This window comes from Musa acuminata, chromosome BXJ1-9 (assembly GCF_036884655.1).
Source record: "Musa acuminata AAA Group cultivar baxijiao chromosome BXJ1-9, Cavendish_Baxijiao_AAA, whole genome shotgun sequence".
Classification (NCBI taxonomy): Eukaryota; Viridiplantae; Streptophyta; class Magnoliopsida; order Zingiberales; family Musaceae; genus Musa; species Musa acuminata.
Genome location: NC_088335.1, coordinates 17,943,980 through 17,965,143, shown reverse-complemented (window position 1 = coordinate 17,965,143; position 21,164 = coordinate 17,943,980). Strand labels below are relative to the sequence as shown.

General features: G+C 40.3%; 1 protein-coding gene across 1 annotated transcript; it reads right to left on the bottom strand.

Annotated features, from left to right (window-relative positions):
- Positions 1-1,944: 1,944 nt before the first annotated feature.
- Positions 1,945-3,130, bottom strand: LOC103998399 (uncharacterized). Its single transcript, XM_009419861.3, has 2 exons — positions 2,427-3,130; positions 1,945-2,297 (listed from the first exon to the last, which is right to left on the bottom strand). The coding sequence occupies exon 1, from the start codon at positions 3,060-3,062 to the stop codon at positions 2,430-2,432; it is 633 nt and encodes a 210-aa protein (XP_009418136.2). The 5' UTR covers positions 3,063-3,130; the 3' UTR covers positions 1,945-2,297; positions 2,427-2,429.
- Between the last annotated feature and the right edge of the window lie 18,034 nt (positions 3,131-21,164).

Genomic DNA, 21,164 nt, shown 5'->3' with positions numbered 1-21,164 from the left:
ACCTCACACTGAGAAGTTTGATATTTCAGATACGAGACTTCCAGAGGAGCAATCAATGCCACACAACAAAAATTCGTTAAGATCGTAACCCTACGTAGGGATGACTATGGAAAAGTAACTTAGTATTTAACTATTTGATCGAGGAGATGAAGAGCATCTTAATAATAAAGACTTCTTTTTTTTTTATTGTTAGTGAGACAAAGACCAATGGATCATCCCCTTACATAAAGGGTGAAATTGAAATGACTCCCCAACGATTTGATATCCAAATGAATGAAGTTCGAGTTCTAAAAAGCACCCGACAAAAAAGAAAAAGAAAAAAGAGAGAGACATATGAGGACTCAAATCTTTGACCTAACAGGTCATCCATGTGAGGATCCAACCATAACTTCAACTCATTAAACCACTTAGTTCAAAATGTTTAAACTCAAGCTAATAATAGTAAGCTTATATTAAAATATCTCACATCTGATGTCAAACCTAGGGTGCCAAAATTCATAAAATGAAAATTTTGGTTATATAAGACACCAATATTCTAGCTCACAAACAAACATCTTCTTTGTTTTACAATCCAACACATCAGAAAAGAATACCACTTTCAAGTGTCAGATGTCCTATTAAAAAGAACTTTACTGAACAGAAAGAATCAAAAGATGAAACGGCTAAAAGAATCAATACAAAATGAAGACGAAAACAAGCAGAAATTTAAATAATGATGCACATAAGAAAAAGGAAAACATTTACCCAAAAGCCACCTGGTATCTTAAATATGTTGATCAAAATATAAAAATATGAACATTTATACTCCCCATCACTGTAGGAAAAAAAAATCAAGCCCAATCATATATCTTCTCACCACTCTTTAAATAAAAATAATTGGAACAAAAGGTTTCCCTCGTAAGGCAGTGACTTGTTTGTTTGCTGTCATCACATACATAAAACACTACAGCTCTACTGTGGAACTTCTTTTCGCTCCTCCATAAACAACAATTGTATTAAGATTTGTGATTAAAAGCCATAGCTATCTTAGCTTGCTATCCTTGTGGACATAAATACTCAAGGTCCCTTCACATCCCTACTTAATAGCTTCTTATGCATAGACACTACATTATTGTGACTAGGATAGAAAAGAGACATTACAAGATAAAAAGGAAAAATTAAAAGCTTGGCAGACAAAGGACGAGGAACAAGTTTTAAGCTAAGCTATGAAGTTCAATTAACATCTGAAGAAAATAGATCAAACAAATGAACTCAATAAAATGGCCATCATATACTTTTCTCTGGCTGTTTCCATATGACAGGCAAAAACCGTGCAGTAGGATCTATCAAGAAGAGTACAAGGAAGTATGTTGTGATATTTGGCAGCCCAAAAGGCAATGACTGACAAACATTGAATATTTTCCATATCCTTCATACAATTTTCTTTGAAAAGGATAAAATGTGGACGCTCAGTGCAGCAGGCTCCTGCTAATACGGGAATCGTGTGTTTTAGCTCAAAGGCCGTGAGAGAGTAGGACATGGCTCAATGGAGGCATAACAAGGGGGGTAAAAGATTATGTATCAAGAAGAAAACACTAACAGCACAAATATGGGATATTATGGAAAAAAAAAAGTAACCAAGGAATTATCTTAAAGACCGTAGGCCTGTGTGTTGTAGTCGATAGAAGCTTTATACACATGTAAGTCACAACAAATGCTTTCACAACTTCCTGGTACCTTGAACAACCATAATTAGCTTATCGTTAAGATTAGTAAAACATCAGGATTTCACCAAGCACTTATTTTAGTCTCTCTAATCCAGTTCAGTTTTCGCCCATCCTAGAGGAAATACAACCACACTCGCATAACAAGTTGAATAGTATGTTCTCAGCAAATCAAGTATAATTCAAACATGAGAATGGCAAAACTAGATGAGTGATACAACAATGAAAGTCAGAGCACTACTGAACAAGCTAACTCCTGCCATTTCCCCCAGAGAGGCATTTATATTTCAGAAGTCTGTCAATCAAACAAATGAATGTTCATATCAACACCAAATTTATTTTGTTCGTCAATGATCAATTAAGAATACATATTAGTTATCAGTACAGCTGAAAACAATAATGGATGAGCCGGATCCATTTTTCCATGCTTCAGTGTGGAAGTTCCAAGATTAAAAAGGATTCTCTTATATAGAATTTGATCAAGCACCACATTTTGCCTTCAAAAGCATTGTGAAACTTGATACAGTCACAGTAAGAGTAAAGGAGATATCTTCTCAAACCTAACCAAGCGTCCTCTTTCTTCCTCAAACTCCCCTAATTTAGATAGAACATAAATATAATGTGTTGTGAAGATTAAAAAATATATATATAAACTTGGCTTCGAATTTGTAGGCGCACAATTAACAGATGCGTTGAGAGAAAAAAAGTGCAGAAGTCACTCACTTGTCATTCCATCACGACTTTGGCGCCAACGGCCTTCATCTTCTCAATGATCTGCTCCGCCTCCTCCTTGGAGAGCCCCTTTTTGATCACCGTGGGTGCCTTCTCCACCAAATCCTTCGCCTCCTTCAGCCCCAAGTCGGTGAATACCCTGATCTCCTTGATCACCTTGATCTTGGACGCCGCTTCGTACGAGTCCAGCCTCAGCTCGAACACCGTCTTCTCTTGCTTCTTTGCCTCCTCCTTTCCGGCCGCCGCCGCACCTTCGGCGGACGCCCCGGCCCCGCCGGCGCCGGCGTTGGCAATGCCGATCGCCGGGGGCTCCTCCATGCCCATCTTCTGCCGGAGGATGCAGGAGAGCTCCGCGACGTCGGCGAGGGAGAGGGCGGCGATCTCGTCGACGAGACGCCAGACGCGTTCGGTAGGGGGGCTCCGCCGTGGGGCCGCCGGGTCGAAGGTGGCGAGGTCGTAGTCGGCGGGGAGCTTCCGCGGGTCGATGGGCTCGAGGTCGTCCGAGTCATCCTTCGCCGCGGCACCCGCTGGGGAGAAGCGGCGGAGACATCGGATCACGCTGGAGGAGGAGGAGGAGGAGGAGAGCAGGAGGCGGTGGCGGCCGCCAGACCGGAGGAGAAAGCTCATTGTTTTCGAGCTGCGTTGGGTCGACGTGAGAATAGGGTTTATCGACACTGGTTCGTGATCCACATTTTTCCATTTCCCCAAAATTATATGGGTTTTTACAGATAATTTTAATTATTTGACCTTAATCGTTTCAAGGTTAATTATATTATTTGACCTTATAATATTTAAATATACTTAAATATTAAAATCCTTTAAATATATACTGCCCTTGACTTTTTCCCTTTGAACAGTGAGATTAACTATAATTAATATTATTTAATCTGAAATAAATATATAATTATCTAATTTATTTATATGATGATCACGTAGCCGGAGAAGCGGACAGGTGGATTCTTTCCTATGCCCCTATTTTCTTGTTTGGTATTCTTCTAGTGCTAAATAGTTCCATACAGATGAGATCTGACAGAAAATATGGAATCACTGCTCTTTTCTTATTCTTTATTTTTTTATCAATTAATTAATTCTCATTGTCAATTTGGTTACATAAAAGATTGTTTGATTGACATATTTCCGTAGCTAAGAAATTGGTTCACTATGAAAAAGATCACCTTAGAACATCATATAGTAGATACTAGCATAGATTATGACCCGACCAAACTTCAAATGCAACAAATTGGTATTGTTCTCCGCGGCATCTTCTCACTCCCGAATAGGTTCTTCAATTGGCGTCGAATTATATATATATATATATATATATATATACCCTCTATTTTCAACAATTGAAATTTTAATTTATATTAATATATAACTCCAATAGTATTATTGATTAGAATTAGAATGGAAGTGGTATATGATTTTGAGGAATGTATATTGCATTATATATTATATTATGTTATGTTAATATTCATAAGAGGAAATGCTATTGGATAAATTATCAAAAAAAATATTAGTTTTAAAAATTCTTGTAAAACGTCTTTATTTTTAAAAATTCTTATAGTAACCTTTAAATTTTGAAAATGATAAAAATAACAACTAAGAACTTTTGATTTTTCCCTTCAATAGTTGCATATATGGAAGATGTTAACTTAAAAGCATACGAAAGAGTGTAGTGGATGTAAAATAAGTAAAGAAGTACAGTTTACAGTAAATGTAAATTATAAAAAGTAATTATAAACCGAGTTATAGTGGTTCGATCATCGTGACCTACATCCACTCCACTGATTCCTTTTTCGTCAAGGCCACCAGCATCTACTAACGATCTTTCTTTAATAGGCAAATATCAATCTCCTTCGTATAACTCTATTCTCCTTTTGTAAGCTCGGGAGAGAACCTTTACACCTCCTTTTTATAAAGCGTCCCTCATACTCTCCCTTATAATAGTCTTTAAACTTTAGAAGGAGGAACTATATACTTTACAAGGGTTTTCAACTCTAGAAACATAGAGTTTTTGTTCACTTTTCTTGCTTCTCAATGCAGGAATAACTAAGGTATTTATAGACCCCAAATGACTTCAAAAATAGAGTCAAAATTTAAATCCCCGAAATTTCAAAGTATGGGTGGTACCACCGCCTAAACTAGCAGTGCCACCACCTGATACAGTCTCAAAGACTGTGCCATATCGATTCCACCTGTTGGGTTACTGTTTGGGCCTTTTCACTTGGCCCAACATAGCCTAAACTTGGGCCCAATTGACCCCTAATTAGGTTGGTCCAATTCTTTCCTAATTATGTACGAACTACGAAATTTAAGGCATACAATAAGCTAATCCGGTCTAGTTAGTCTAGGTTGCTTCCGGCAAGCTTCTGATGATCTTCCGGCGAACTTGCAATGATCTCTCGACAATGTTCTAGTGGACTCTCGATAAGCTCCTAGACTTCACGATAATCTTCTTGGTGAGTTTTGATGAGTTTCTTTGGCAAGCTCCTGGACTTCTCGATCAATTCCGGTAGAACTTCCGATGAACGTCCTGTTGGGAAATCATGGGGGGCGACATCATATGCGCAGCGGAAGAACAAGAAAACAAAAATCCCCGATTCCCAAAAAGATGTTCGTCGTCGTGCGAAGATTGGTGCGCAAAATCCGCAAAACACAAAACTGCGTATAGAGATTGTGTTACCTAGGGAGATCGTATATCCCTGTTTCCCTGCAGATCCTCAGGAGAGGGTGAAGGAGGTCAAGCGTCCTCCTCTCTAGCGGTGATCCACACAGTAGGGTTGCGACGACGCTCCTCAAAACTCCAGGCCTACTCTGAGGTGGAGAGGGAGAGGAGAATAGGAAGGGCAAGCAAAGACTCTAGCCTATGAGGCTGTGAATCCCTCCTATTTATAGAGATCCCGTGTCAAAACCCTAATGGGTCCTTTCCCTAGTGGGTATTGGATCTGCATCCAATAAGACAAGGGCTCCGTCGGATATCTCATATCCGAACCTCTACTCATCGCAATGCCTACCATATGTGTGTGACCCTCTAGGCCCAATATCGAGCTGGCCGTGAGTCATACCTGTCAGAACTCCTTCTAACTAAGTGAATTATTATCTCTGTAATAATTCACTCGACTCATCGACTACGGAAGTACTAGGCCACTACGCCGTAGTCCCCAGACGATACAGGGGAATCCAATCCATTGGACCTGTCTGTCCTCAGTTACCATGTACCTATAGTCCCTCATCCATCTAATATCCCAGAGACCATATATCGAGCATGGTGCTGTCAGACCCATACGGTTTCTACTTGAGTCTCGCTCTAATCGGATTCTCCCGGAGAACTCTTTCTCTCTCAACCCGAATGACCCTGGCCAGGGATTTGTCTGAGCAAGAACACATGGGATATTCCTCTCATGATACCGAGAGTGGATGATCCTCTATCGACACTCAATAGCCCTCGTAAGGTCGACTACCACTCCCAATGACCAGCTGTACTAGATCTGGGAACAGCCAAACCTATAAGTCTGGTATCAAAGAGTGGAGCACTCATACAGGACATCCTTGGTGTCTCAAGTCTAAGAACCAGATACACCACTAGGACTACGGAATCGTTGTCTGACAATAAGGCATCATCAACCATCCAGCATTCCGTAAGCGGATCAATCAGTGAACTCATTCTCCAATGAGCACCTGTACTATATCCCTAGTGTCCCTACACGAGCAGCTATGAGACCAGCTGCATCCATCATATGGACGGGTATACAGCACACCAGTCTATCCGGTTATCACGATGTCCCTCTCGAGTAACCTATGACCGGGATTATTTAGGATATGTGTTTATAGGTGAATCGATCTCATTATCGTGATCTCATCACGATCCGATTCCCATTGCACAAATCCAAGGACATCACAATACATATGCATTTATGCAATAGTTATAAAGTGATATACGCCAAAAAAATATAATAAGCAAAAAGATTCTGTATCAAGTCACACGTGCCATCACTCACGTGATTGGCTTGCTGGGCACTTATGACTAGCAATCTCCCACTTGACCTAAAGCCAATCACCTATGTGTATGATCCCCATCAGACCCCTGTGACGCTCAAAGACAATCTGAGACAATGGCTTTGTTAGTGGATCTGCAATGTTATCTTCGGATGGAACTCTTTCCAGTGCTACATCTCCTCGGGTCACGATCTCTCTGATAAGGTGGAACCTCCTCAGAACATGCTTAGATTTCTGATGAGACCTAGGTTCCTTCGCTTGAGCAATTGCCCCGTTGTTGTCGCAATATAGGGAAATCGGCTCCTCACTATCCGGCACGACTCCCAAATCTGTGATGAACTTCTTCAACCAAACTCCCTCCTTTGCTGCATCTGATGCAGCAATGTACTCCGCCTCTGTGGTCGAGTCAGTAGTGGTATCTTGCTTGGAACTCTTCCAGCACACTGCTCCTCCATTCAAGGTGTACACATACCCTGAATTCGACTTGCTATCATCGACATCAGACTGAAAACTTGAGTCAGTGTAGCCTTCAACCTTAAGGCTATTACCTCCATATACTAGTAAAAGATCCTTAGTCCTTCTCAAGTACTTAATGATACACTTTACTGCTTTCCAGTGCTCCAAGCCTGGATCCGCCTGATACCTGCTCGTGACACTCAGAGCATGCGCTATATCAGGCCTAGTACATAGCATGGCATACATGATAGACCCTATTGCTGAGGCATAAGGTATCATATCCATGTTCGCCCTTTCTTCTGGAGTCTTTGGGGACATACTCGTAGAAAGCGATATCCCATGTCTCATCGGTATGAGACCTCTTTTGGAATTTTCCATGCCAAACCTTTTGACAATAGTTTCTATGTACCTGGACTGGGACAAGCCAAGCATCCTTTTGGATCTATCTCTATAGATTCTAATCCCCAAGATATAAGATGCTTCTCCTAAGTCCTTCATGGAGAAGTGTCTAGATAACCAAGCCTTTATTGTGGATAGCATTCCTATGTCATTCCCAATGATGAGGATGTCATCCACATATAACACCAAAAAGCTAATAGCGCTCCCACTTACCTTTCTGTATACACAAGGCTCATCTTCGTTCTTAACGAAGTCATAAGATCTGATTGCCTCATCAAATCTTATGTTCCAACTTCGGGAAGCTTGCTTTAGTCCATAAATGGATCTAAGCAACCTACACACCTTATCTGGGCAGTTCTTGGACACGAATCCCTCAGGTTGCATCATATACACCTCCTCCTCCAGGTTCCCGTTGAGGAATGCGGTTTTCACATCCATCTGCCAGATCTCATAATCATAGTGTGCTGCAATAGCCAATAGAATTCTGATGGATTTTAGCATTGCTACGGGTGAGAAAGTTTCGTCGTAGTCAACACCTTGCCTTTGACGATACCCCTTAGCCACTAGCCTTGCTTTATAGGTCTCTACCTTTCCATCTACTCCGATCTTTTTCTTAAAGATCCACTTGCAACCGATGGGTACAATACCTTCGGGTGCATCAACTAGGTTCCAAACCTTATTGGAGTACATAGAATCCATCTCAGAATTCATGGCTTCTTTCCACTTCCTGGAGTCTATACTCATAATAGCCTCCTCGTAGGTCTGAGGATCAATATCCTCTACATCCTCTGCTCTAATATGTCCCACATATCTCTCAGGAGGATGGGATACTCTATCAGACCTGCGTAAAGTTGAAACTTGTGTATTAGATACCTGAACAGACTCGGGCTGTAGAGTGGTGCTTGAGCTTGGTTCTCCAACCTCGCTCAATTCTATCATTCTCCCACTGTCTCCGTCAAGAATGTGTTCCTTCTCAAGGAACACTGCTCTCTTAGCTACAAAGACCTTTTGGTCCTCGAGATGATAGAAGTAATACCCACAAGTTTCCTTGGGGTATCCCACAAATTTACATCGCCCTGTCCTTGATTCTAACTTATCGGGGTTGTGTCTTTTAACATGGGCAGAGCAGCCCCAAATCTTAACTACTTTAAGATCAGGCTTCTTCCCTTTCCATATCTCATATGGTGTAGACACCACCGACTTAGTTGGAACTCTGTTCAGAAGGTAAGCTGCGGTTTCTAGGGCATATCCCCAGAATGAGATGGGTAGGTCAGCGAAACTCATCATGGACCGTACCATATCTAATAATGTACGATTTCTCCTTTCAGAGACACCATTGAGCTGAGGTGTATAAGGAGGTGTCCATTGGGATAATATCCCATGGTCCTTGAGGAAGTGAGTAAACTCTGTACTTAAGTACTCACCTCCTCGATCTGATCGAAGAGTTTTGATACTCTTTCCAGTCTGGTTCTCCACCTCATTCTTATACTCTCTGAATTTCTCAAAGGCCTCGGACTTGTACTTCATTAAGTACACATATCCATACCTTGAGAAATCATCAGTAAATGTAATGAAGTAGGAGTAACCTCCAATGGCATGAGTTGACATGGGTCCACATACATCACTATGTATGAGTTCCAACAACTCAGTGGCTCTCTCTCCAGTTCCACTAAATGGAGAGTTGGTCAGTTTTCCACGAATGCAAGGCTCACAAGTTGCATATGACACATAGTCGAATGGATCTAGATATCCATCATTTAGCAACTTTTGAATCCTTCTTTCATGGATGTGACCTAGCCTACAATGCCACAGGTATGCACTGTTCAACTCATCTCGTTTCCTTTTGGACATATTTATATTCATGATATGTGGAGTGGTGTCTAACATAAATAAACCATTATGCAATGTTCCTTTCGTGATGATCTTATCATCTAATAATATCGAACAACCATTGTTCTCAAAAACAAATTTATATCCACTAACTGTTAAACATGAAATGGAGATAATGTTTTTGATAATAGAAGGAACAAAATAACATGCATCTAATGCAATAAAAGCTCCACTAGGCAGATGTAGGGCGACCTCGCCAACAGCTAAAACAGCAACTTTTGCTCCATTACCCATCTTGAGGTCCATCTCGCCTCTCTCTAGTCTCCTAGGCCTTGCCAGAACCTGCAACGAATTACATATATGATAAGCACTACCGGTATCTAATACCCATGTGTTATCATAAGAGTCTGACAAATGGAGACCGATCATGAATGTACCTGAAGCTTCATCAAGCTTTTGTTTCGCCCTTTCTGCAAGGTACTCTTTGCAGTTTCTCTTCCAGTGCCCATCTTTACCACAGTGGAAGCACTGGCCTTTGTCCTTTGTTGGGTCTTTCTTAGCAACCTTTGCTTTACCTTGTTTGCCCTTGCCCTTTCCCTTCTTAAGGGACCTTTCTGCTTTCCTTTTCTTTCTGGTCTCACCAGTGTAGAAAACTGGCTTCTCTTTCTTAATAGTACTCTCTGCCTCCCTCAACATATTGAGGAGCTCTGGGAGAGTCACCTCAAGCTTGTTCATATTAAAGTTCATTATGAATTGTGAAAAGGAATCTGGTAGGGACTGAAGCACAATGTCCACACACAAGTTATCCTCTAGGACCATTCCTAGACCTGTGAGTTTCTCTATCCACTCAATCATCTTTAGGACATGGTTCTGAACCGGTGTCCCCTCAGTCATCCTAGCGCGGAAAAGGCTCTTGGATATCTCATATCGTTGAGTCCTTCCCTGTTCCTCAAACAATTTACGGACATGTAGGAGAATGGATCTGGCATCCATCTTTTCATGTTGTCTCTGTAACTCTGGAGTCATAGAGCCCAACATATAGCACTGAGCAAGAGTGGAGTCATCAATGTACTTCACGTAGCGAGCGATCTCATCCTCGCTTGCCCCTTCTTCGGGCGTAGGCATCACTGTATCAAGGACGTACACGATTTTCTCCGCTGTGAGAACAATTCTCAAGTTACGGAGCCAATCCGTATAATTTGGACCAGTGAGGCGGTTGACATCAAGTATGCCACGTAAGGGATTTGAAAGCGACATTTTCTGAAAATAAAGATGTAGCAAAAATGAATAACATGCAGATTTTGCAAGAAATAAACTATCAAGATATGGACTTCTATCTTAATATGCTCCCACTATTTTACTAACGAGTCACGCGACACCCTCAGCACGTGAAACGGAAGTCTCCGGCAGACTTCTAGTGGGGATCAGGATCCAATCAGCGTCTTAGTGTAACCTCGAGGGACTCGACCAATCACACTAAGCCTAAAAGGTAGACAACTCTTGCCGATCACAACTCCTTGTGATTCCCATCCTGTTCGGCCTCCGAATCACCATGGCCTCGAGGGACTCGACCAACCATGATGCTCGGTTAAGTCAACACCTTCGTTACAAGATGAGTCTGATTTGATGATATACCCTCGAGGGACTCGACCAAGCATATCATGCCCTCAGGTCACCGGTGACATCTCTATGTCGTAAGCAAGATAGCGAATCGCGATATAGGTGAGTCTCGAGGGACTCGACCAACTCAACCTACACCAGGATTCGGTTCCTACTCATAACGATGGAAGGCCACGTGGGTCAATCTAATTGCCTCACGTTTACCGACTTAATATTATCGAGAGATGTTTCTATGATTTGGTCTCCTATTATGACATGTCACACATGTACATATTTAATATATATCTACATCGCATGCAAATATATATACATATCTAGTATGTGTATAAGCAATCACACCAGATGATCATGGACCACAACCTAATATGATTAGGCCCGAGCCAGTAGGCCTAATCACTCACATCAAGATCTATGTGTGCAACGGTGCATCTCCATGCCTTGTGATCGTCCATCTCGTCCTCGTTGGTTCCGTCGACATCTTGATGCATCTTCATGCATCACGATCGTCCGTCTCGTGGGTCCCGCTATGGCTTCCACGCTCCCGCTGCGCCTCCTCATGTGATTACAACTTAATCATAGGCACGCAGGCCCGACAATAAACGAGAAATATAATGGAGGTTCGCAGACCTCAATAATAATAATCACAAGTACACACATCACACGGTCCATGATCATCCGTCCACTCATCATACATCACATGTATAAATAATCGTCATTATGTAGGACTACTAGATAATAAAAATAATAATCAACTAAACCTTTTAATTAATTAATATTTTCTGAAATCAGGGATATATAGGGAATTTCTCAATTCCTAAGGGTATTTTCGTAATTTGGACAAAAGACAGAAACTGGAATTACTCAAATTCCGAGGGGCAAAACTGTCTTTTGCGCAGAAAACCCTAATACCCTTTCCCCTTTTCGCTGCTGCGCCGTCGCCGCCACCCTGCTGGCGGCGGCCTGTGCGGCGAGGGCACTGCCCTCGCCTGCAGGTGGCACGCCCGTTGGGGTCGCTGCCGCTGCAGGTGGGCGCCCCCGCGGGCGCCGCCGCCTTCGCGGGCGGTTCTGCCCGCGAGTCAGCGCCCGCAGGTGGTGTTGTCTCGCTGGCGGCCGCCCCTGCGGGGTTTTTGCCCGTGGGAGCAGCGGCCACAGGCGCCGCTGCCCTGCGGTGCCTCAGCCCGCGCTGCTGCCCCGCGGCGCCTCTGCCCGCGGGCTCAGTGGCCGCAGGCGCTTCTACCGAGCGGGCTCCCAGCCCCGCCGGCCGCAAGCCTGCTGCAAGCAGATCGCCGGCCGGCTACTGCAGGCACAGCGCTTGCGCATGCGCCGGCGCTGTGCTGCCTGGCTGCGGCTGCGGCTGGCTGCAGGCATGCAGATCGAGGGCAGCAACTGTTGCTGCCCTTCCTTGCTTTTGCGTCAACGATTTTGACGTCAATATTCTTCCTAAACACAACACACGCAGTTCAAAAACCAATCATTCGCACGAACAACCTGGCTCTGATACCACTGTTGGGAAATCATGGGGGGCGACATCATATGCGCAGCGGAAGAACAAGAAAACAAAAATCCCCGATTCCCAAAAAGATGTTCGTCGTCGTGCGAAGATTGGTGCGCAAAATCCGCAAAACACAAAACTGCGTATAGAGATTGTGTTACCTAGGGAGATCGTATATCCCTGTTTCCCTGCAGATCCTCAGGAGAGGGTGAAGGAGGTCAAGCGTCCTCCTCTCTAGCGGTGATCCACACAGCAGGGTTGCGACGACGCTCCTCAAAACTCCAGGCCTACTCTGAGGTGGAGAGGGAGAGGAGAATAGGAAGGGCAAGCAAAGACTCTAGCCTATGAGGCTGTGAATCCCTCCTATTTATAGAGATCCCGTGTCAAAACCCTAATGGGTCCTTTCCCTAGTGGGTATTGGATCTGCATCCAATAAGACAAGGGCTCCGTCGGATATCTCATATCCGAACCTCTACTCATCGCAATGCCTACCATATGTGTGTGACCCTCTAGGCCCAATATCGAGCTGGCCGTGAGTCATACCTGTCAGAACTCCTTCTAACTAAGTGAATTATTATCTCTGTAATAATTCACTCGACTCATCGACTACGGAAGTACTAGGCCACTACGCCGTAGTCCCCAGACGATACAGGGGAATCCAATCCATTGGACCTGTCTGTCCTCAGTTACCATGTACCTATAGTCCCTCATCCATCTAATATCCCAGAGACCGTATATCGAGCATGGTGCTGTCAGACCCATACGGTTTCTACTTGAGTCTCGCTCTAATCGGATTCTCCCGGAGAACTCTTTCTCTCTCAACCCGAATGACCCTGGCCAGGGATTTGTCTGAGCAAGAACACATGGGATATTCCTCTCATGATACCGAGAGTGGATGATCCTCTATCGACACTCAATAGCCCTCGTAAGGTCGACTACCACTCCCAATGACCAGCTGTACTAGATCTGGGAACAGCCAAACCTATAAGTCTGGTATCAAAGAGTGGAGCACTCATACAGGACATCCTTGGTGTCTCAAGTCTAAGAACCAGATACACCACTAGGACTACGGAATCGTTGTCTGACAATAAGGCATCATCAACCATCCAGCATTCCGTAAGCGGATCAATCAGTGAACTCATTCTCCAATGAGCACCTGTACTGTATCCCTAGTGTCCCTACACGAGCAGCTATGAGACCAGCTGCATCCATCATATGGACGGGTATACAGCACATCAGTCTATCCGGTTATCACGATGTCCCTCTCGAGTAACCTATGACCGGGATTATTTAGGATATGTGTTTAAAGGTGAATCGATCTCATTATCGTGATCTCATCACGATCCGATTCCCATTGCACAAATCCAAGGACATCACAATACATATGCATTTATGCAATAGTTATAAAGTGATATACGCCAAAAAAATATAATAAGCAAAAAGATTCTGTATCAAGTCACACGTGCCATCACTCACGTGATTGGCTTGCTGGGCACTTATGACTAGCACGTCCGAACTTCTGACGAACTCTCGAACTCCCAACAAAATCACGTTCTTGACTCCGGGACTTTATTTTACTTAATATCTTACTATCATAGTTAATCATGCACACTTAAAACCTACTTCAATCTAGATAATTATTACTAAGCTAATCAAATAATGTCCGACATGTCATTGGTTCATCGACACTTCGTCCGATTCTTTGATGCATCATCCTCTCTTACGGCCTATTGCCCAATCGGCCAGTTGACCTTTATACCTCTAATTTTCTTGGTGCAATATCCGCTCTTCTTGGCCCGATTCCTGAACTCATGGCCCAAAGCCTTCTATCGATACGTCGATCGATCATTCTGCTCGACGTCCAATCTTCTGACATATTTTTCTCCGGCCCAATATGATTCTTCCTACTTTAATTGTCTCTCCCTGATCGAAGCATCCTACATCACTCAAAATGCAGATCAAATCATAAACACTATCAATTGGTTTCATCATCAAAATCCGAGATTCAATAATCTTCCCCTTTTTAATGATGATAACCAATTGATGACGAAATTAACCTTAATTCCTCCTATCAATATGGTATATTGATAGAACCTTGAATTCAAGTTGAATTTAAGTCAAAGCAAATTTAATCAAGAATATTTACAGCACGTCATCATAAAATCATGCATAATCAAATCATTCAATTACATAATTCCATGCATGATTGTGATCGTATCTTCTCCCCCTTTGTCATCAACAAAAAAAGGAGAAGTGCAACTTTTAAGATTTAGAGATATGCAAGCTTAGTGATTTAGCAAAATTTTCATCATTTTAGAATATGCAAGCTAGTGAGTTCTTTCTCTTTTGAGAAATACAAGCTAGCAATTTTTGCTTCTTTTACAAAGTCCAAGCTAGCAATTCTAGTAAGTTTTTCATCATACAAGCTGGCAAGTTTTTTCTTTTTTACATCATGTAAGCTAGCAATATTTAAGATGTTCAAGAAAGCAATTTTTGCTTCCTTTACAAAGTCCAAGCTAACAATTCTAGTAAGTTTTTCATCATGCAAGCTGGCAAGTTTTTTTTTTTTTACATCCTGTAAGCTAGCAATATTTAAGATGTTCAAGAAAGTAACTTTTTCTTCTTGAAATATACAAGTTAGCAATTTTACACATGTGAAAGTTGGCAAAGTTTTACATCTTTTGAGATTAGTAAGCTTTTTGCTTCTCTTTATAATGTGAAAACTAGCAACTTTTCTCTCCCTTTGTCATAGTCAAAAGAAGGGAAGAATACAATTTTGTAATCCTTTTCCCTTTACATCAATTTCTAAATCATGATAAAGATAATGTATCATTCTTAATTGCAATATGTTTGTGCATTATTATAGTTTCAAATTAAAACATGTATAATTTTAAAACCTTATAGATCATCCTTATTTTATTAATGATACAAAAAATAAATCAACTCTATGGGCATATCATACATGATACTAAAGCATTCATGATACCAAACATTTATAATTAATTTTCTCCCCCTTTGTCATAGGCAAAAAGAAGGGAATAAAAATATAATGGTGCAATTCATTTCCATTTTCATCAATTTTCAAATCATCACATAAAGAATAACAAGAAAAATTAATTTGGTGATAAGTTATATTTCATGAAGACAAGGGAGTATCGAAACATGAAAGAAAAATCAATTTATGTATTTAGTGTTCCAAACATCAAAGCACATCATCTCAAGTTATGAAAAAATAATCAAGGATACATTATGATTCATTTGGACAAATATTCTCATTAATGCAAGAAATCATTTGAGAATGAAAAGTGAGGGGAATAGTATAAAGGTGTAAATATTCATGTCATCACATGGAAGATATCAAGAAAATTTTGGTGATAAGATATATTTTATGAATACAATGAATTGTACATACAAATTATATCATGAAAGATAAAATATCAAAGATCATGAAGGATTAAGTCATAAATACTAAATGACATGATTTATCTTGACAAATCCCCCCTATAAATAAAATACCAATAAAAAATCATAGGAGTACAAAGAAGATATCTCAATTAAAAAAAATCTTAAGTAATTCTAAGAAATCAAGATCATGATTTGAATAAATCTCATTTAAATTCAAACAATCAAGTCATCAAAAACATTTTCAAGAGATTTAAAATGACACAAGTTGATTTATCAATCTCTTGAGATGCTAGCGATTTTCTTTCTCCCCTTTTTATTGTAAACAAGAAAGAAGAATTTTTAATGGTGTAATTTATTTCTTTTTTCATCAATGCTCTAAGCATCACATAAATACAAAGGTAATCATATAAAAATTATGACATGAAAGATGAAAGATCAAGAAAGGTCAATTCGTAAATGATTCATCTTGATCAATCTTCTTTTTAGTAAATAACAAAAATATATCTTAGATTATCAAATAGTCAATGATCGTCAAAGGTAATCTTATATTATTAATTCCAAGAAATCAAGAGAAAAACCATGATTCATTTGGATAAATCTCAATAAGAAGATACGAGAACACATAATAAGAGATCTTGATTCATAAATAATTTCAAGTTATAAATCTCAAGAAATCAAGATCATGATTTCGATAAAACCTATTAAATTCAAATCATCAAAATCAATTTCATAGTTCACAAAATTCATAACATAAATAGATTCATTAATCTCATTTTTAAAAAATCAAAAAAAAATTTCAAGGAGAAAGCTTTCCTCTTTTTAGTGTTTCAATTCATATGATTGATTTCATATAAGCATGCCCCAAATTTTGATGCCAAATAAAAACAAGCATCAACATTTAAAACGGAAAAACAAATTTCATCATCATGATAAAAAAAATGACATATTAAACATAAGGCTTCTTTAAAAAAGTGATTTGATTTATCATTTTGATTCCAATGATAATTTATTTTCCTTTTTATGTGTTTCATTTTATGTGATTGATTTCATATAAATATGCTCAAGTTTTTTTTATATGAAAACCATTCATCTTATTTAAAATAAAAAAAGCAACTTTCATTGCGACAAAGATCAATAAGCCATGAATCATAAAAATCATCATGCATAATTTTGAAATATAAACTCATTATGCATTATTAGATCATTGGTTTCATAAGGCATCTTTAATCAAAATCGACAAGCTATATGGAAATCATCAAAATACATATTCTTGCATCTTAAACACATATATAAGATTAATCTTACTAGGTGTACCAATATTAGATTAATATTTTATTATATTTTTATACAATTGTTATGATCATTTTTCAAAATTACTAGAAAGATGAGCATGATTACATCATTAAACATGAATTTTTTTAAAAAAATTATATAATTTTTCTAAACTAAAAAAAATAACTCATGAAAAATATCAAGTAATTTCAAAGTAAACTAAGGAGATTTTGATTACCTCATCGTTGAAAGCCATTAGGGCATAGTTTACCACCTCGTTTTTGTTGGTTTTCTCTTCGTCTTCAGATGAGCTCGATTCATCCTAAAGTGCTTCCTTCTTCTTGCTTCCTTCGTCTTGCATTCAGATGAGCTCGGTTCTGCGGGAACAAATCCGAGAAGTCCATGAGCTTGCCAAAGAAGCTCGTCGAAACTTGCCAAGTGGATCATCGCAAGTCCAGGAATTTGCCGGAAGTCCGCAGGAGCATCGTCGAGGGTTCATCGGATGATCGACGGAAGTTCGCCGGAAGCTTGCCGGAAGAAGCGATTGACGCACCGTAGCAAGTTGCAGTAAATGTCTTAGGAAAAATCATAGTTAGCACAATGATTAAGTTGGAAATGGGAGGTGATCTCATTAACTTAATCTTGGGCCAATTGGGCTCCTGAAAAACCCAAATTGGGCCGAATGGATCAACGCATTCGGACCCTGATTTCTGCCAGGCAGTTGAACCGCCCAAGGCAGGAGGTTGCACCGCCTGGGCTCAGTCTCCGAGTGAGACTGGGAGGTGCAACCGCTCCAGCCAGGCGTGTCACGCCCCTCAAAATATCTATGATATTAAAACAATTTTCAACACAAACCAATCCAAGATCCAAATACACATTTGAGGACACTGAAAAACATTCTATCAAATTCACATCTATAAAACCTGTGCAGTTTATAATCATATATCACGTCACTCGATAATTCATATTTATGGCAATCCAAGCCAACTTAACAAACATAAACAACATTTATAAATCCACAAGCTATGTAATTTATACAATCATAACTCCAACCATTTACCACAAGTTCATATCATCATAAATTAGACTTAACATTCCGAAATTCCAAATAAGAGAGATCTTCTAACACTTTTACACAGTATATCCATTTCGATTCATCAACAACATTTCATTACATACAAAATATGCTTATACAACAATAGCATAACAACCAACAAGACTTGCCCATAATTCTGAATAGCTATCCATTGCCTCAACCCAAATCAGACATCTCAAATGGTGACAAGCTGACCTGAAAGATTTATATAACAACGGAATGAGCTAAAAACAGCTCAGCAAGTGACAAAGCATATTTAGAACAAAAGGAATGGTTTCAAACAAGTAAGGTATCATAATGCAAGGCAGAATACAAGAATTCTCAAGGATACCATTTCATTAGATACAAAATCATATGTATCATGTCATTCAAAACATATTTGATTCATAACAAATGGAGCATAGAGTAATTGGAGCATATCAATAGCGTACGAGATATTCCGGAGCATATCAATGGCAAATGGTACATTTCAAAGCATATCAATAACAAATGAAACATATCGGAGCTTATCAATGGCAAATGAAATGTTCCGGAGCATATCAATGGCGTATGGAACATTTCGAAGCATATCAATAACAAATGAAATGTTTCGGAGCTTATCAATGGCGTATGAAATGTTCCGGAGCATATCAACGGCATATGGAACATTTCGAAGCATATCAACAGTGAATGAAACTTTTCAGAGCATATCAATAACAAATACCATACAGAAGCTCAAACGTCGTCCTTGACGTTGCAATCATATCATTCTTATCCAAAGCATGTACAGAAACACATAACCAAAGCTCTGGATATCATATCAAACATACAGAAGGTGTAGTGGGATCTCAAACAGAGTGTGATTCATCCATTTCAGAATGACCACCAGACAGAAGTCTCCCACGTCTGGGAGCTCCATCCACCCACGTCTAGGTGAAGTCAGAGGGGGCCGGCAGAGCATCGCAGGCTCTAAACACATACCCTTTACCATTTCTGGCAAAGGTCCAGACAATCCCACAAACACCAGAGTACAAGAAGGTAGTTTTAACAATAAGTAGCATATATCGGAAGCACACGCGGAACAACAAAACGTACATGTGCCTTTATGAGTCAATACGAAGTAAGCAATAATCTTTCACAATGATATTCAGATTTTGAAAGGAAATGGAATAGGCACATATCGAAAGCAAATGCGGAACAATGGGATACACATGTGCCTAAATGAGTCAATATGATATAGCATAAATGTTACACAATAGTTTTCAAGAATGCAAATAACTTTAAGGACAAGAGCATACAAGAATTCAAAGCAGTAATATAAAGCTCAATTGAATAAGAAAGCTAAAAGATATCAATTTCCAAAGGAATGAAACCAGAATATTAGAAATCGACCAAAGCTCGATTTCTGACAGAATACAAGAGGCACATTGAACAAATGATTCAAACTATCAATCGTGCTCCAATTTACTCAGAAATATATCATTGGATTATACTTTCAGATAAGACAGGCTTCATATGAATTGAACTGTCCAATAGAGAGAGTTACAAATAATTTGGTAAACAAGGGTCGTAGAACAAAATCTCTGTTTGGCATAATTCATAATGTCAGATTCAACAGATAACTGGGCAGGTGTTTGGATTCCAAATCTTTCAATCCATATATCAAAAGAAAGATCTATGAGTCTAGTTTCCAATGAAATAAGCTTTGAATAAGTCAATGTTTGCAACAGGGACTTATAAGCAGTTCAGTATCAAAAGGTCAGAAATTACGATCCCTGTTTTGTAGAATCTGTAGGCTCATTTGAAACAGAAGTTTGGGCAGACAAACTTACTCCGAATTCTTAAAATAAGCTATCAAAACAAAGGTTTATGAGTCTATATTTTGATCAAATAAGTTTTGTCCAAATCAGATGTCAATACATGGAGTTATAATCATAACAAGGTAGAAAGGTCAGAATCTTGGAAGTTGCACAGATTCGAATCGTTACGTCTAAATAGGAGATATATCAAGTGCAAGGCTAGAACAATTCAAAGTTTCTCATATTCAAAGCAAATGTAGAGATAAAATTACAGTGAGGAAAGATCAGGATACTTGCAATAGGAAAGATTTGAACAATTACAGGAGAAACGATCAGGAACTTGCAATAGGAAAGAATTGAAAGCTTGCAATAGGAAGAATCGGAACACTTGTAATAAGAAAAATTAGAACAATTATAGGAGAAATAATCGGGAAACTTGCAATAGAAAGGATCGAAACATTTGCAATAGAAAGGATCGAAACAAGCGGGAAACTTGCCTTTCAAAGATTTCGATACGAAGATCCAAAGAATGTGCCAGCCCAAATTCTTCTACTTTTCCTCCATGTCCTCTCTCTTTGTTTCGTTTTCTACATGTCTTTTCTTTTTCCTCCACAATTGCAGCTCATGCAAAACATAGAGGCATAGCCACCTGCTCTCTCTTACTCTCATTCTCTTCCAGCTGCAGCTGCCACTGCCACAGCTGCCTCCCCTTCTCCTCTTCCTCTCTTATTCCCTTTTCCTTTCTCTTCTTCTTCCTTTCCTTCTCTTCTTTCCCAGCTGCACTGCTACAGTCGCAGCCTCAACCACGGCCGCAGCCTCTTCTTCCTCCCCTGCTTATCTTCCTCTCCTTCTTCTCTTCCAACAGCAGCTGCCATCGCCGCAGCCGCAACCCCTTCTTTCCCTTCTCTTCTTCCTCTCCTTCCCTTCTTCCTTTCTCTTCCTCTTTCCCTGCATAGCTGCAGCTGCCACAGCCGCAGCCGCAACCGCAGCTACTTCTTTCCCTTCTCCTCTACCTTCTCCTTCCTTTCTTCTTCTTCTCTTCTTCTCCTTCCTCCCCTTCTTCTCCCCGACGAACAGCACCTCCTTTCCTCTGTTTCCTCCTGCAGGAAACAGAGGTGCTGCCTCTTCACCCGCTTCTACTTCTTCTCTTCTTCCTCACCATCTCTTCCTCTCCTTCTCTTCCAGCTGCAGATTCCACCGCCGCAGCCGCAGCTCCTCCTTTCCCTTCTCTTCTTCTTCTCCTCTTCTTCTTCCCTCCTCCTCCCCAGCGTCACACACACCCTCTCCTCTGTTTCCTCTACAGGAAACAGAGGTATCACAACCTCTTCTCCTGCTTCCTCTTCCTCTTCTCTTCCTCTTCTTCTTCTTCTCCTCTTCGAACGCCC

Coding starts and splice junctions, on each gene's coding strand:
- LOC103998399 (XM_009419861.3), bottom strand. CDS start 3,062: ATGAGCTTTCTCCTCCGGTCTGGCGGCCGCCACCGCCTCCTGCTCTCC.